Below are 18,009 nucleotides of genomic sequence, written 5' to 3' on the forward strand. Positions count from 1 at the left end.
ATAACTTTTTCTACCGTTGTTTATGTAATTACAATAAAAATTTCTCAGACGTTGACATTTTTTTAAACTCATTGCAGTCCACAAAAAATTTAGTTCGTAATAAGCTGTTATCAATACAAAACTAAGGTACAATACTACATATACATACTTGTAACCGTTTGATGTCTACTCGTATTTCTGTTTGTATTTGTTTTTCTACGCAACTCAATGTCCTTCTCTTACTTTATATACATAATTGCCTTTATCTGATACCTACCAAATTAGTTTTTCTTTTACCATCTCTTGCTGTTTGTTATAAGCACGCAATTTTTATTGTATTATTGCTCGACACTGTTTGGTCTATCTTTTTAAAACTGTATTATTGTACTTTTTGTTTCTTATGACTGTTTGTGTCAAAATAAATAAATAAATAAATAAAAAACGTGGTCCCGGGTTAGCTTCCCTTTCCCCGCTTTCGAGGTTGTAAATTATCGGAAAAGTAAATTATTTTTAATTATTTTCGTAGGAAAATTTTTTAAAACATGGCAAATTATACCCTATACATAAGTATAGGTACTGTTTGATGATGGGGTGACAAGCAATGAGACCTGTTTGTCTGAGCTTTTTATAATTGTGTTTATTTACTCTCAACTTAGCTGTTTATACCATTTTTCAATTTGTTGTGACTTGTCTTAGGTTCCGAATTTATTTCCGAGTGGTGCTATGTTGGTGCCGAGCAGCGAAGACTGAAACGCCAAATGATTTGAAGAAATTGGACATGAATAGATCATTTTCAGGTAACAATTGTACACATTTATTAAATGTATGTTAATTGTTTTCATTTCAGTGTAGTTTCGAACGTTGTGCTTTTGATGTGGTTATTTCCAATCGTGTAATAAGCGGTCCCTAGTAATTTAAAGTCTTGCACCCTATGACTGTCATTAATACAATATTTAGGTCGGCTGATATTCTACATAATAATAATTCTAAGATAAATGTAATTCATATGTTATTTATAATTCTTGATATTGTTACATAAACAACTATCTTCCATGTCACTCGTCATAACACATTTCACAAATTAATCTTTTTATTATTTTTCCCAACTTACACACTTTATAAACGCGGTTTAATTTCAACCTTAATATGTCGTAAACACGGAAGCGTTCTCATTAATATGAAAACAATTTTATGTTTCGTCGAAGTTTTCCACTTAACACATTCAATAATACACTCCATATGACAGGTGTTATATGGCGTTTATTTATTGAATATGTAATATTCAAAACATGAGTATGTACATGGTATGTATGGAACCCTCTCAAAAGTCGTCAAATCAAGAGACTGACAGTTCGTTATTTTCACCCAAGTCTCATAAGAATACACACTTTCGTAGATATCAATAAAATATTCAGATAGTTACGTTTGTTTTGTAGCTATTTGTATTTCTTGGAAAGAAGAACAGAAAATATTTGTTATCTTTGTATAAGAACCACTTAAATATTATTGTACTTAAATTAAAATAATTATTATACAACAACAAATACTTTCTAAGTATTAAAAAAAATACCTACAAAGCAAGCGCAATTTATGAATGATCTAGTATTTGTGGTCTAATTATAACTTCAATAATAATATATAGGTATAAAAATAATGATCAGATTACAAACCTTGTTACAATGATAAATTATAGGGTTACGTAGGTACCCCTGCAAAGATTGTGGGTCTTTGTGAAAAAGGAAAATGAAAATAAGGAAAATAGCATTAATATAGTAGATTCCAGGACTCTTAAGCTAAGACTTCGCTAACTACTTAGATATTTTATTGTCGGCTCGAAATGAAATCAAATGTTTCATAAGTAAATAGATATTAATTAGTTTAGAAGGGAGACTTAAATGAGTAGGTAAGCATCTTAAATTCCTCCTCGACAACTATACATAAAAGTTCATAGGTTTTATTTCGTGCTACTGAGAACTCACGTACGTTTAATATAACACGTTTGTAAACTAGAGTAACATTTCACTTAAAAGAGTACAAGTCGGTATTTGAGTTATAAGAAATCGCTGGACTTGTTCTTGTACGAGCAGACCAAGTTTGTACCATCTGCTCTTACTTCCCAGAAGTTTTGCAACTTTTGATACCACATGATTGGTATTCTTGTTGCGACTTCTTTTCTGGTTGATTACATCTATACAGGACAAAACGATGCTTATGTTCTGTCTCTTATGCTTATGTAAAGTCTTCTGCATGGCCAAATTTACTAAAACATTTATTAAAGACTAGATAATTATTTTCTGTTTTTTCTATTTTGGAAATAATTTTGCTATGCAAGACGGTGGTGGTGAATTTAAAGTATTGAAACGCTCGTTATAAAATTTGGTTCAAAAATAGAATAGAAATCGGAAAAACAGATTGACCTTTTCAACGGAAGCAAGTGGCGAATGAAATACTTCATACTCGTATTTACCATTCTATAGTAAAAGAACTCACAAATATTGTAATAGCTAGTTAAAAATTCAGTAAAGGGTTGTAAACAATTTGTTTTGACATATGGTTAACATTAACAAACCAAAAAAGTTTTGACGTTTGATTACTATTGGCTCGATCAATTTATTACTAAGCACCTAGAGTTCCTTAGACTTGCACAAATTAACCAATTCTTAGTAGTTATCAAATGTACCAACAACCTGTCTGAACAACCTGTATGGACATCAAATCTCAATTACCAGCTGAATATGACCTTTTAGTATTTTAAAGCCTGTGGCCTCTGTCTTCCCCCCAAGTGATATAGACGTGATTATATGTATTTCAGTCGCCTTTTCTGTATAAAAAAGATTTATTTCTTTTTCTTACAAATATATTATATATTATTAGGATTTACTCAATAATGGTTCAAAATTATTAAGTCTTCCTGATATCTTCAACAAGATGAAAATTACGTCTGAAATTACTGACGAAGGAATCCACAGAAAATTAATATTTAACCAGGTGAAACAAAAGACGCGGTTGCAGCCTCTTGACATTGTTATATGAACTTATTTCATCTTCCTACGAGTTATTCTCCAAATTCTGCTTATACTTAGTATCATGAATACTGAAAATAGGTTATAGGACTTTCGAACAGTTTGTAAATTGGCCAATTATTTTCGCATTAACACAAGCAGATTGATATCTTTGTTCATGATTTAGACATTTGCTATTCGTAGGTATAATAAAAAAACTGATTTTAAATAAAGGAAATAATATAAATTAGTATAAAAATTCGTTTCATGTGAAATTTTGTGACTGCGGCATTTGAATCTGTCGAGACATACTTAAGGCTCTGTCTACTCCATTTACGTTGATATATGGCAACTACGAGATGAGTTATTTTTAGTATTTCAATATGACATTTCGCACTGAATAACATTTATTGCAAATTCGATCTATAATTTCGCGATTCAAAATAAACTCGCGTCTTTCTGGTACCAAATAATGATTTGAATATAAATTATCGGATTTTCTGAATACCGCCAATTTGTTACCCCATGAATATTCGTATTCGTGTCAAGGTCAGTGTGATTAAACCTTTATCTATAACTTGGCACAGTGTTCCCCATAAAATAAAAAACACCGCTGAAGATTTTTTAAATTGATGTATTTTTTACTTCACCGGATATTCAAACAATTACCTTCTAAAATGTTAATTAATAACTCTACTGATCGGGAACTTTTCTATTGTTTTGATCACAAAAACTAAATTTGATACGAGTAGCTTTAACAACATCTTACGACTTTGCAGCATTTCACGTATTTTAATGTATAAGGAACTTTATTAATATTTTATTGAATGCTGCAAAGTAGGTAAGCCAAGAATTATTCTTTGACCAACTTAATATAACACAATGTACGAACCATATTTCATCCGAAGTTTTTTGTTAATGTTACATCTGTGTCGACGCTTATTATATTTTCTGACTTCCATTTTATTAGATTGGCCCAACTATATTATATTTTATACCGCTACATGTAGCATCTTTACGGTCCCTTACGGGATAGACAAAGCCAATAATTACGAGACTTGAAGGCTAGTCAGATTAAAAAAACAATCAAATTTAGTAAATATTTCATTGTAAATTGACTGTTATTTATCGAGTACAGGATTTAGGACTTAAGGGCGAGCATACGACCACTCTGAAACATAATAATTTACCTTTTTTAACACACTGACATACGATTATGACAATAGGCTATTACACTCTTTTTTGAAAACTGTTTTAAATCAATCCTGAGACTGTGTTATACCTATAGAATTTTTATTAAAATTTTTTGAAGCCGAAAAGTGCTCTAAAAACGATTTATTATTTATAATTTTGTATTTTCGCGCGAAAACGCCATCCGCCATGCTGTTTTGACTCGTGACGTCATACTTTTAGTAAACAATACGGCTCTACGTAAGACTAAAGTAAAAAGATTTTTGTAATAATGAATTACAATACATATTGTTGGTGTAAGAGAATGTTTAATACAATAAATACTTACATCGCTGTTTTAACATTTCTTAACTCAGCAGAACAGAAATCGGGATTGGACGCAAAAAATTTCGCCACCATCAACGTATTAATCCTCGGTAGATTTATATTGTCTGCTTTCACAAAACCGTCTTCCATGATTCTATTAAATTATTAAAGAGTAAAAACCCAAAAACGTGATAGAAATTTTAAAATTTCAAAATAAACAGAGCCTGACATCATCAATATGTTTTCGATTCGATATTTGTTTACTAAAAGTATGACGTCACGTCAGTACCCAACATGGCGGATAGCGTTTTCGACTTTTGAAGAACAGATTAAAAAAGAGGATTTTTTAAATTGAATTATAAAATCCATATTGCACTTTTATGAATAATGATCGATGTTTTTCTTTTATTTTTTACAAAATCTATAAGATACGTGCATTTTTATATTTTTTTTTACATGGTGTAAAATAGCCTATTTCGGAGTAAGAAAGCAGTTGAGAACGCAGTCGAGAAGTGTAATGATAAGAAAAGGGATCAAATTATCTATATTGTCTATGTCTAATCATGCATGTTCTGTCACTCTTTCCTCTCAATACTTTATGCACGACTACAATTTGGTCCGCTTTACGCATTACAAATTCTAAATAGGCTTATTTCATATTGAATTCTGTTACAGTAAGCCAGAGGCATTATCGAGACCCTTCTTCCTTCAGCCGAGCATGACATTCGCGGAGGCGAAGCCACCTCTCTCGCTCCCTCCCTGCTAATGGTATGTTTTGTCCTTTTCTAATGATTCTATTTTACAGGTTCCCTCTGATCTTCTACCTTTATTCTTGGGTCTATGATTATTACGTGCTATGAATAGAATACTAATATTGTGTCCTAGTCACATATACATAGGATAAAGAAGAGTTACATAGTTGTTAGTGGTTTAATTAAGGTGAAGTTATTGTAAGAATATGCTATTCTTAGAATATATTAAGACATGTTTTTAAAATATTAGGTTAACTTTTAAATTTACTAATATGCTGAAATATTTGTGAAAACAGCTTCAAGTAGACTCAAGAAGGTCAATAAGTGTATCTACGTTGCCGTTAAGGTATGTCTGAATTTAAAAAATCATGTAGTTTTAGTAAATAAATGTCCTCTATTTTAATATTATGTTAAAATTAAAATGCTTAGTGGATTTTTATTAGAAATATTTATTCTATGATTGGCATACAAAAAAAGAATATATCACGGCGACTTTTATATTGTCTCTTACTAATAAAAACATTTAGGTACTATTATTTCAGTATTTGCCTTCAAACCCAACACGGAAAATGGAAATTATCTTCACTCTTTTGTCCCTTAGCCCGAAGACAAAAAGACTCCATTAATTAGCGTTTTTTAGACAATATTAATCACTATTAAATGAGGATGACGGTTTGAACCGAAGCTTCGAAGGAAAAAGTATCTTTCTAAATGAATTCGAAATGTTTCTGAAGTCTCAATTTATTACTGTTTAATTTGGACACAGTTCAAAGCTACTACGAAAAATAAGCATGTCCAACGCTTCATTGGTTGTAGCTTAATTAAAAGCAATTTTGATGGGTTTTTTATCTTTAGCTGACTATTAAAAGCTTCTTTTTAAAGTTACTCAAAATGAAATGTTTTTTTCTTATTAATACTATCTACTTTATTGTACAAAAACAATATGTTTGGCACTTAATGATTTATTTTTATTTATTTATCATGGTACACATACAGGCAGATTATTCACTCCGTCTTTTATAAATTTCGTGGTAAATAAATTTGTCTAGTAAAAAAATTATGTTATGGAAAATTCTAAGAATTTTTGTTAGATCGAACTTAGTAGATTTTAATCACCATCCATCATTGAGTCTTACATTTGACAGGCACAAATTATGTACCTACAGATGATGACTTCGATTTACCAGACACTCTGAGGATATAGGCATTGTAGCGATGGCCGTTTAAATTGAATATATTTTTTTAAGTGCGTAAATATTAACAAAGATGGTCCGGTTTTCGGCGTCCTCGGAGTTTATAAGCTATCTGGTAATAATACTTAAATAGTTTCTTAGGATTTGTCGTAACTGTAAAATTCTCCATAAAAGCGCAATATATGTCTGAGACAAGTTAATTTATATAAGTAAGTATTATATAAGTAAGTTAGTTATAACAACTATTGTAAGACTTTAAAGATACATTGGTTTTTAGGTTTAAGCTTTAAGTATGTCACCGTGTTCCTACATTTTTCACCTACAAATATCAAAATATAGTTTAAATCAAAAATATTGTTCAGAAAAACTAGGTAATTATTAATATGATACGAGTACAACAGCAAATAAACACGAACATCAATAATTGATGCTGAAAACCGGCGGTTTATCATGATCCACGTGCACAGGCTATCCAGCTTAATTATCATTCCATTTGATAGTTACTTAGCATTAGCATGATATATTGAATAAGTATATATGGTTAGACGGGAAATAAGTAGGTACATCATAAATGCCAAAGTAGTGTTGCTCAACTTTCGATAGTTTAACAAAGATACTATCGATAGGCATATCGATAGTTTGTGTTTTTATTTTGTATCCTTTCGCACTTAATTTCCTCGACTTTTTAAAGTGGAGTTGAAAAAGAAATACAGATGTACCTTTCATCCTATGAATATTAGATAATGTTCACGTGATATTTGCGAAATATTGAAACCGCGACTGAAAGTTGTCATACATATGACTAGCTTTCGCCTGCGTATCTCAAAATTTCATTGAGATCGGTTTAGTACATTTGACGTATTAGACATACAAGCACTCTCACATTTATAATATTATAATAAGAATAAACTCGTGAGTTACGATAAGGATAGAGCCTCAGTGTTGCTTATTTAGGTTTTTTCTTTAAGTTTGGGAGATATATCATTATTAACATTGCTTCTACGCAGTATTGGCTTAATCATTAACTACTTTTATGTCACATTCAAATGACAGTGTTTATATCCTTTTTACGAGTTTCCTTGATAATTCAATTACGGGCTCATAAATTGTTTTCGGCACAGAGGGCAAATTTATGACTCTCATCTAAGACTAACTTCGGCCCGTTGATCTGTCTTTTTTAATGAAATTTGAGATTGAATATTTGGTCATAATAGTTTTCCATTTAAAGCATGTTTTCAGAAACTGTACAACAAACAATATTGATTCATTATTAATATTTCAATTCATTCCTTATTAACATTTGTAAAATTCACTTAATGATAAGGAATACGGCATTTGACTGAGTAATTTGCATGGACACAAAGTTACTTTCGTATTCTAACACTCACTTATACATTGATAGGATTAAATACAATTATTTACCAACAGATTATAAAACTTAGATTCGACTGACTTGCTCAGACTTGCTTTTACGACTTTAGGAGTTTAATATAAGAAGAGTAAAAAAAGTCTATAACTTTTTACGGAATGGTAGATTTTATGTTTCTTTTGTATTGGATAAAAGGTTGCTTCCATTAACTTTTATAAACTTAGGTACCTACTAAGTTTAGTTTTGAATCCTAATTTTCTTATTATATTTTTGTATAGGTATATTCCTAGGTGCATATAAGTTCAGTTAATAGTTCACAGTATTGTTTAATCTTATCAACCTAAACTACACGGTTAATTTATACACAGATTAATATTAGGTACCGAGTTGCTTATGTCAATAAAGAAACATCAGGTTTTTAATATAGGTACCTACTATAAGACGTTTAAGGATTGGTACGTATCTGAAGAAACTGATACAAGTATAATAAGATTGAGGATTATTATTTTGCTCTAATATTGAAGAATTATAATGAAATTGTTCGGCATTTCTTTCTAAATTTTAGCGCTGAAATTATACAAAACTTATATTTATTTCACGGTAGTTGCCGACTAAGTTGCCGACGGAACAAATTGTCAGAAAGTTAGTCTGCAAAATATTCGAGCTAACCTTTCTATCTTTTCCCAAAGGTTAACCTACAATAAACTTATTCATGTTATTTCATAATCAGGACAGGTATTGTTACTTACAATATAACCTCTCTGACTAATAATAAAAAAATGGGTCATTAGATTTATAACAAGATTTTTTGCTCTTTTGTACGCAAGCACTAAGTTGTTACAAATTCTAGTGTATAGCACTATAGGACTATAGAAACATTGACAAGATTGCCCCTGGGTCAAGAATTTATGTTTTGACCATTCTCAGAGTTTTTTATTTACCTGATTTTTTTTCAGATAATTCCAACGCCACGGAGCTTCTAACAAATGGGAACGTCGTGAGGATGAATCCCAGGGGAGACCGGGATAGTGAGAGACACTTACATATGTGTGATGATAGATTATAAGTGAGAAAGTGATATTGCAAATATAGTTATAATTACTATGAAAAAAGAAAAATAATTAGGTATATCCGTCAATACAAATCACAGATTCAGATAGCTCTTAGGTAAGTTCGAAATGTGTGTTATGGGGTAACTCAACGATACTTTATTTTATAATAAATAAATACTTTAATATATAGAAGATGTTCTTCCATGTTGGATTTTCGAACTGTATTTTTTTAATTTTTAGTGTTAATTCGGCCTGTGACCTTCAAAACCTTAAATATAATTGTGTTTGATTCGACTACAACGTGAGCCTGTGAGTGGTAGTAATTAGGTTTTTTATAAATTAATAAATAAAAATAATTCAAGTGTATAAAAGGTGCCCGCAAGTGCGCTTGCAGCTAGCAGCTAGCTAGGTAAGAATTAGTAGTAATTTTAATATTTGACTAGTCAAGATAATGTAAAAATAAAACATCATAATCATTTGTTTTACCAAGAACAAAAAAGAAATAACATAACAAGGAAAATATTTAAGTAGTAATCAGAATATAATTATGTGTAAAGAAATCAGTCTAAACAAATATTTTTCTAAAATTTAAAAAATACCTAAACAGAAAGTATTTATCGAGTCAAAAATGGTAACTATGAAATGGTAATTAAAAGATTTGCTGACATGAAATTGCACTGTTTTATTCAAATGCGGTAAAATCCTGTTGGACGTAATGTAAATCTACATATAAGTGTATGTTTAGTGAGAAAAAATTTCTTTTTTATAAAATTACCTGCAGTATTAATATTATTCTACCTCGGCATAAATTATAAAATAAATCAAATAATTACTAATATTTTAAATAACTATTTATCACTACTAAAATAAAAAAATCTATTTATTTATCACATAAATGATGTTTATTTTTGTAAGTAGTAAGACAATATTACCTACATTAAATGTACAAAGAGCAAACTCATCCAATGATAAAATGTCATGTAATTTTTCAATAAAATCTGTTGTTGTTTCCTTGTCTGTTTCATTTTGCCATAATACTAGCTTTAGTTTTAAGTTTCACATGAGAACTTAGGATTGTGGAAGAAAGAAGTAAGTATGCAGGGATCGTGGCAAGTGGAAAAATGCAGTCTCCACCTCCGGGAATGCGGCGTGATTTTATTTATATATAGTACTAGTATGTAATAATAGGACAATGTGTGAAATTTGATGACGTTGTGACGTGAGGTTAAATGCATTCAAAGAACAGGATTATTCAAGAGAATAAGTAGGTCGTTACCTGACGTTTGTTCTGGTTCCGTCAGTGTATAACCACAATCAAGGAGTACGTTAAGTCAGAAGGCGGACCCCGAACCCTGAAACACTTCTGTGGAGGGTGCTACCGAGTACACGTAGAGATGAGAGAGACGGAGTATGTTATATAAATTCCAGGGAGCATCTCTTGCCTGACCTCGACTTAATACCAAAACCACTTGGTGGATTCCAACGTTAACCGCGTGGGTGTCAGGACCGATCTCACTCAGTTCTAGGGCGGTTCTCGACTCTGCCATTCTCCATGGACTGTCAGAGGATCATCCTGCCATTCAAATCTAGTACTTCACAGTATAACGGAGACCAATAGCGACATGGAATAAAGAAATGCATGAAAGGCGTTTAGCACGGGCCAGGCAGTAGATTTTTAAAGGATAACCTAGCTGTATTATTACCCAGTGAAGTTGCAAAATACTTAACTAAATATGGTAAGTAGGTATGTAGTTACAGCAAGTAAAGTAACAACTAGTTACCGTGTAACTCAACTTCGACAAGTTATCTCTTCCAATTTATCTAGGGCCTGCTCTACTAACCACAACATACGATGTTATCAAGATCTAATTAAGACTTCGAAAGGTTAGCGTTCATACTACATGTATTCTTTCTCAGCAAGTGTTGAAAGAGTTTTTTTTCCATTCTACACACAATGTCTTTTTGATTTTAATCTTAATATAAAAAATAATCAACACATTGAAATTGCTGAACATAATTAGCTAAAATTTGTGGCACATACAGGCAACGTACCTAAAACTTGGCATTATTGTCGATTGACTCTTTGGTAACTAATCTAACATTCTTATTAAATTATTTTAACAGATTTTAAACATTTTATTTTTTTAATACATACATACATACATAAAATCACGCCTCTTTCCCGGAGGGGTAGGCAGAGACTACCTCTTTCCACTTGCCACGATCTCTGCATACTTCTTTCGCTTCGTCCACATTCATAACTCTCTTCATACAAGCTCGGCGGTTTCGGGTACTTTTGACCTGACCCTTTACCAGGACGTCCTTAATTTGATCAAGATACGTTCGTCTAGGTCTTCCCACTCCGACCTTTCCCTCCACACTCTCCTTGTATATCTGCTTAGTCAACCTGCTTTCATTCATCCTCTCCACATGACCGAACCATCTTAACATACCCTTTTCTATTCCTGTAACTACATCTTCTTTCACATCACAACATTCCCTTATCACGCTGTTCCTTATCCTGTCACTCAATTTCACACCCATCATACTCCTTAACGCTCTCATTTCCACTGCATTTATTCTGCTTTCATGCTTCTTTTGCCATACCCAACTTTCACTCCCATACATTAATGTCGGGACCAACACGCCCCTGTGCACAGCCAGTCGAGCCTTTTTGGATAGTTTCTGACTGCTCATAAAGGCATGCAAAGCTCCATTCACCATGTTCCCCGCGTTCACTCTCCTTTCAATATCACTATCATACTTGCCATCTGATGTAAACTTTGATCCTAGATATACAAACTCTTTCACTTGCTCCACTTTTTCTCCTCCAATCAAAATATTACATGCTGTCATTTCTTTCTCCATTTCAAAAACCAGTGTTTTAGTTTTACTTACGTTCACTTTCATTCCTTTCTCTTTTAAAGCTTCATGCATACAGTTTACCATCTCCTGTAACTCCTCCGCTGATGACGCCAGTATAACCTGATCGTCGGCATAGAGCAGACATTTGACGAGTAACTCATTCATCCTTAATCCACTTTTAGACTCTTTCAAATCTGTCAAACAGCTATCCATAAATAGGTTGAACAGCCACGGTGACGCAACACATCCTTGCCTAACGCCTTTCTCAATCTTAAACCACTCAGTGTGCGCTCCGTTTATCCTGACACAAGCACTCGAATCCTCATATAAGGATTTCAGTGCTCGTATTAAGAGACTGCTCACCCCATGCATACTCGTAGAAAGTGCTGACCACAATTCATTCCTCTCAACTCTGTCATAGGCCTTTTCCAGATCTACGAATGTGCAATAGACTTTTTGACTCTTGGCCAAAAACTTTTCGGCTATGCACCGCAAGGAAAAGACCTGATCAGTACATCCCATTCCCTTTCGAAATCCCGCTTGAGCATCCCATATTTTGTCATCAGTTTCATTCCTGACTCTATTAATCAATACCTTAGCATACAATTTGCCGACGACGCTAAGCAGGCTTATACCACGATAATTTTTGCAGTCCAGCTGTGACCCTTTTCCTTTGTAAAGTGGCACGATAACAGCCTTACACCAATCTTTTGGTACTCGGCCGCTTCTCCAACACAAATTGAAAAGGCAGTACAACTGACTAGCTACTACGCCTTTTCCTGCTTTAAGCATCTCGACCGACACTCTATCACACCCAGCAGCCTTTCCCGCTTTCATACTCTTAAGTGCTTCCACAATTTCGAACATTTCAATTTCGCCTTCCATCTCATTCTCTTTTTCTTCGCTATAGCAGAAATCTTTCTTATTTCCTTCCTTTTTTTCAAATAAACTTTCAAAATAGTCCTTCCATATCTTTAGTACACATTCTTCTCCTTTCACAACGCTACCATCCTGGCATCTGATCCTAGTCAGCTCTCTGGTTATAGTATTTCCTCGGGCTGACCTTACGGATTTCCAGAATACTTTCAGATTTGACTGAAAGTCTTCTGATAGCCTTTTATCAAAATCCTCTTTATACTCTTCTTTCTTTCTAATCACAGCTTTCTTAACCAAATCTTTCATTTTCTTATATTCCTTACGTGCTTCATTCACATCTTCATCTATAACCTCTTGCATTCTTAAGTTAGCTTTTGCTGCTAACAAATCCAGCCATGCTTTCTTCTTTAATCGCACAAGTTCTTGCACATCTTTACTCATCCACGCATTTTTGTGATTTTTTCCTTTCCTTCTTCTACTTACACCACACACTTCAACAGCTACTTTCACAATTCTTTCTTTAAATTCCTTCCATCCATCTTCAATATCGCTCATTTCCTCTAAATCTTCAAATTCATCCTTCAGTCTATTAATACTTCTTACCTACATCCATATCTTGCAAATTTTCTACTTTTACTCTTTCCAAAGCGCTGGTTTGCTCCCTTACCCTTATTTTTTTAATTTCTGCATGAAATTAATCCCACTTGCCAGTGCACTAGAGTTATTTTTTGTAAATATAGTTTACACATTCCGCCTTTGCAGATCACAGTGCAAAGAACCAAACTAATAATATGAGTGTGAATATTTATTCTCGCTGAGAATCGAACCCATTATCTTATGGCAGAAAAACGTAATACTGTGCCGTAAGAATAGAGTAAAAGAGAAAGACTAACAAATATAAGCAGTAAACTCATATCATTATTATCCACAATCTTCTATAAATAAAACAGGCGGTCTTTCGTAATGAGAAAACACAAATAGAAATGGTTCAGCTAAACTGCTCTCAGGAACAACGTCTTTAGCTGGTAAAAGAAAAACTTATTAAAGTCATCTTCACAGTTCTTTGTGTCAAAGGTCTTATACACAATAAAAGACTTAGGTGCACGTATGATTGCGTTTCGCGGGTCATTTTTTTCATATACTAGCGACCCATCCCGGCTTCGCATGGGCTTCCTCAGAAAACCCTCTTCCAAACATTTCAAACAGGCCCATATCCATCCACAATTTTCCGATATTTCCGCTACATACTTACAGATAGAAAAATCAGGAGGACTTTATAATAGATAATGAAGTGTTGAAATAAATATCTTTTCAATTATAACAGAAAGAAAATCAACATAACGTCAGCAGAACAAATATCTGAAAGATCATTGTTCAAATATATTTTTATTTTCAGATTTTGTTATTCAATTATTTTAACGTGTTTGATGAGAGTATAATTGAAGAGCTTTCTTAAATATACAGAACGAATAAATGATTTTCTCTAAATTAATACAGGTATAGTATAAGTTAGTTCATACATGTAAGGTTTTGATTCCGTGAACAAAACTTCGCGCCTAAACATTGCCTAAGCTTAACTAGATGCAGTTATTACACCCTCTTCTCTCGAGTAATAGTAGTTACTTTTACCAACGAAACAAACTAGGTAGTAAGTCCAACTATTGCAAAAGTGAAAGTGGGTTAGTTTGGTTCAATTATTTTTATTTTTCTTTTTATCTTCTAGAAAATTAGAATTTAGGAGGATACTAGGGCCAAACTGGAGAAAAGGTAAGGAAACAACATGAGTATATTATCACATCCATATAACTTGCGGGGCAGACAGAACCCACAGTCTTGAAATAGACTGAAAAGCTACGTTCAGCTGTATGGTTTACTGATGGAATTTTTATACAAATAGTGACAGGTTGTCATCATCATCATGCAATCTATCGCCGACAAGAAAAAATTAATTCAATTACAAAAAAACAAAAATTATGTTGCCAGATGGACTACTAAACTATCAGAGGCAAATAGAGATTCGATTTCGATTAAATTGCGAAGCGAGCAAAGACACCTGCAGAAGCTTGTTTATACATAAATCACAGAACCTTGTATAGCGGGGTGTTCGAAAATTTACTATAATAAATCACCCATGTATTGTTTAGGCTGTCACGCGTCGCTGGTATTCTGTAGGGTAATTTGAGTTGAGTTCATTCAAAATCAATAACAATTAATAGTAATATATACGTACCATTTTATTAAGAAAAAGCGACATAAAGGATAGATTTCGACGGCTCTTGAATCAGATTGAAATTGATTTTATTATTTACTTTTTATTAAGTGTAGTCATGTGTTTGGTCGACTATAAAATAGTATTCCTAAATCGCAACCTTCTTGCCATTTCTGGGGGCATCATGGGAATCGCAAGGTTTTCACCTTAAAATGATGTTGAAATGTAGAAAAAAAATTAAATTTAAATTGATAAAAATAATTTTATATTTAAATTTTGATTAAAGTGTAAATATTTAAATTTCATTACAAATAAAGTTTAATGTTTCAATCAAAAAATCAACAAACATTAATCAAAGATTAATTTTTGATGATTTTTAAGTTTATTTAAGTGCAATAATATGCTAAACCTAGACTGCTGTGCAGAATATTTCATCCAGGCAGTGACCCCGACAAGGTTTTGCTCACCGTAAAAAAAGTTAATTAAATTCCATATTCTATGAAAGCTCCACGTAAATAAAGTAACCACGAGTAAACACATTTATAAAACTATTTATGTGATTAAAATATAATAAAAATAAATATCGACCTGAGATAGTTAGATATAACAAACTTTTGGGTGTCTACATACAAACGCATCTATATAACATCGCCTACTACGATATTCATGGTAAGGATTGATGAAAACATTGGTCCTATTCTTAAGTGCCGGAAACCTAACGGCACTGTATGTATGCTCATATATTCATACAAAAGTACTTTTTCTCTAGTTTTCTTATACCCAAGCTAGTAGCCGGCAGCCCAATGGCTTAATTATAATTATTCTCGATGACACTGGACTATAGATACGGCGGCGGCGGCGATCAAAGTGATAATCCAGAAATTAAATATTTAATACGCTAATAAATGTGTAAAATAAAATGGTGTTGAGATTGAAAACTAATTTTTTTTTAATATATATACGTAGGTCTTTATTCCTCACAGGGTAGACAGACCCAAATAGTCTGGGAAAGACTTGCACTTACGCTTTTCTTTTTAATTTCTTTACAAGATTTAATTTAATATCGAATAGTACTCGGTGCGATTAGAGGCAAGCCTCGATTGGTTTACAGATACTACTTTAATTTAGTTACGCGCATTCCATTGTTCCAAGTAATTGCTCCAAATGTACCTTTAAAACGTGCCTCTGGAGGAAAATTCCGAGTCCTTGCCCTGACCTTGCATAGAGACTAAAGATTGTTTCTTGATTTCTTTGGTGTTTTGGTCTAATAAATTATAGGCAGTTTAGATGTGCTTTGCTTGGAAGAGAACCTCTGAGAAAAATGCGAAGACTTTTATTATTAAATATCTGTCAAATTAATTATCAATCAGTTATCAAATTGATCAAAAGGCACTCCCAGGTCTCCTTCTTAGCGAGATTAGAATGTAACCGAGTTTAACGCTAGGAGTACGCAGAATCAGGTATTATTATAAAATAACTTTTGTTCAAATCTGTATAACATATGAAATAAACGTTATGAGGTCACAAAAGTCTGGATTTTATCCAACATCACTTTGCTAAATTCTATTCAAATACTGCTTAGTTAAAGCAATTCTTAATCACAAAATCTTTGTTTTCAACCATAATAATATACATAGTAAATAAACAGATAACAAAGATAACTTTTTGTAATAAAATGTGTTATTGTCTTAAACAGGCAATTTATTTATTATTTCCAATATACCAAGAAATATTAATACCTATTAAGGTTTATGCGACCAATTTAGATTTCCACCTACTCGATAAAGTCGGTCTATTTCTAGGCTAGTCAGTGAGATTATCATACAGATTAACACAACAAAACAATTGCTGAAACAAGTTTCACGTGAAAATAGCTACCATTTGTTCGTACAATTTTCCGCGACAGCTTCATTCCGCCCCGCTGAATTCTGTCTTTAGGTGTTGAACTTTCTGAGTTATTAATGCGAAGAACTTAGTGAGTAGTACATACTGCCTAACCTACATATTTATATCAGAACACATGTTCGTGTATTAAAAAACTTGATGTTTATTAATATGAACATATTTTTCTGAGTTTAAATAGCCAAAACAAATTTGCATATTTTTTAAACACAATGTACAATTGTACAGTATAGCCACACTTTTCTATGTATTTTATTATTATTGTAGCCAAAATATACGAAAGCCCAGCTTTTTTACCTGGAGTGTGATACTAAAGTTTGTTGGTTTACGACCAGATTTTGTCATTTTAATTTCGAAGTGTTGTACCAAAAAGTTTTAAGTAGGTTCCCGTTATCGCTTGCTTAATTTATGACTTGAACTTGAAATTATACCTCTGTATTTGTTAGCGACGTTGTGAAGTTTCAGGAAAGTGGCCACTTGTTGTTTTGGTTATTTATTAGTTACTTATCTAAGAGTTGTCAAAACATTAAACAGTTAAGACTTTTATCATCTATAAGTAGTATACACAAGATGATTTGTACTTAGTTGCTTGTACTACAGAATAAGAATACATTTCCCGAAATTACAAAACAAGCAAGAACAATTTAAGGGCTAGCTAAATTATATTGTATATATAATTGAAAATAGTAGATATAGCACACTCTTCTATGATGCGGTGTCTCACAGCATTGACATTTTGCACGATTTATGCATCTTACGCTTTGCAAAAAGGCGTGATTTTATTTATGTATGTACGCTTTGCACTGATAAGTTTCACTCAATGTATATGCCTGGCTCATGCTTTCCACTGGATTTTTCTTCCATTCTAACTGTCTTTTCCTTTGTCATTACTACAAGGTCAATACCTCGGTTGAGGGGCGTAATTTTTTTGAGAAATCTAACAGCTAGATATGCTGAAAAATAATGTTCAAACTTTTCCAGACACTCTCCTTCGTCTTAATTTACATATTATGAGAACAATATCTACTGCCAAAAAATGGAAAAACACGGTAAATTATGTTCTAAATTCAGTTTTCCAATGAACTATTCGGAAATTCTTGTGCACATAATGGCATGATGCCAGCTATGTTTGTGTGAATGGAAATTAATAGAACTTGAGCCATTTGGACAAAAGCTATCTGGCAACTTGAATTGCCTACATACTTCGTATCTGTGATGTTGTAAAGTAAGCCGATACTTTGAAATGTAGGTATCTCCTAGCTAAAAATTCTGTTTGAATAGAAATATAATAAGTTGTAAGTTACTTTTCTGCA

At 32.5% G+C, this 18,009-nt stretch overlaps 1 protein-coding gene across 1 annotated transcript in view; it reads left to right on the forward strand.

Annotated features, from left to right (window-relative positions):
• Positions 1–5,246, forward strand: part of LOC106137658 (tachykinin-like peptides receptor 86C) — a 28,946-nt gene extending 23,700 nt beyond the window's left edge. Inside the window, exons 8-9 of the mRNA XM_060946260.1 lie at positions 676–776; positions 5,154–5,246. Of these exons, the coding sequence (XP_060802243.1) occupies positions 676–776; positions 5,154–5,200 (148 nt within the window). The 3' untranslated portion in view covers positions 5,201–5,246. The remainder of the gene's footprint in view (positions 1–675; positions 777–5,153) is intronic.
• Positions 5,247–18,009: the final 12,763 nt, after the last annotated feature.

The sequence above is a fragment of the Amyelois transitella genome, chromosome 10 (genome assembly GCF_032362555.1).
Source record: "Amyelois transitella isolate CPQ chromosome 10, ilAmyTran1.1, whole genome shotgun sequence".
NCBI lineage: Eukaryota > Metazoa > Arthropoda > Insecta > Lepidoptera > Pyralidae > Amyelois > Amyelois transitella.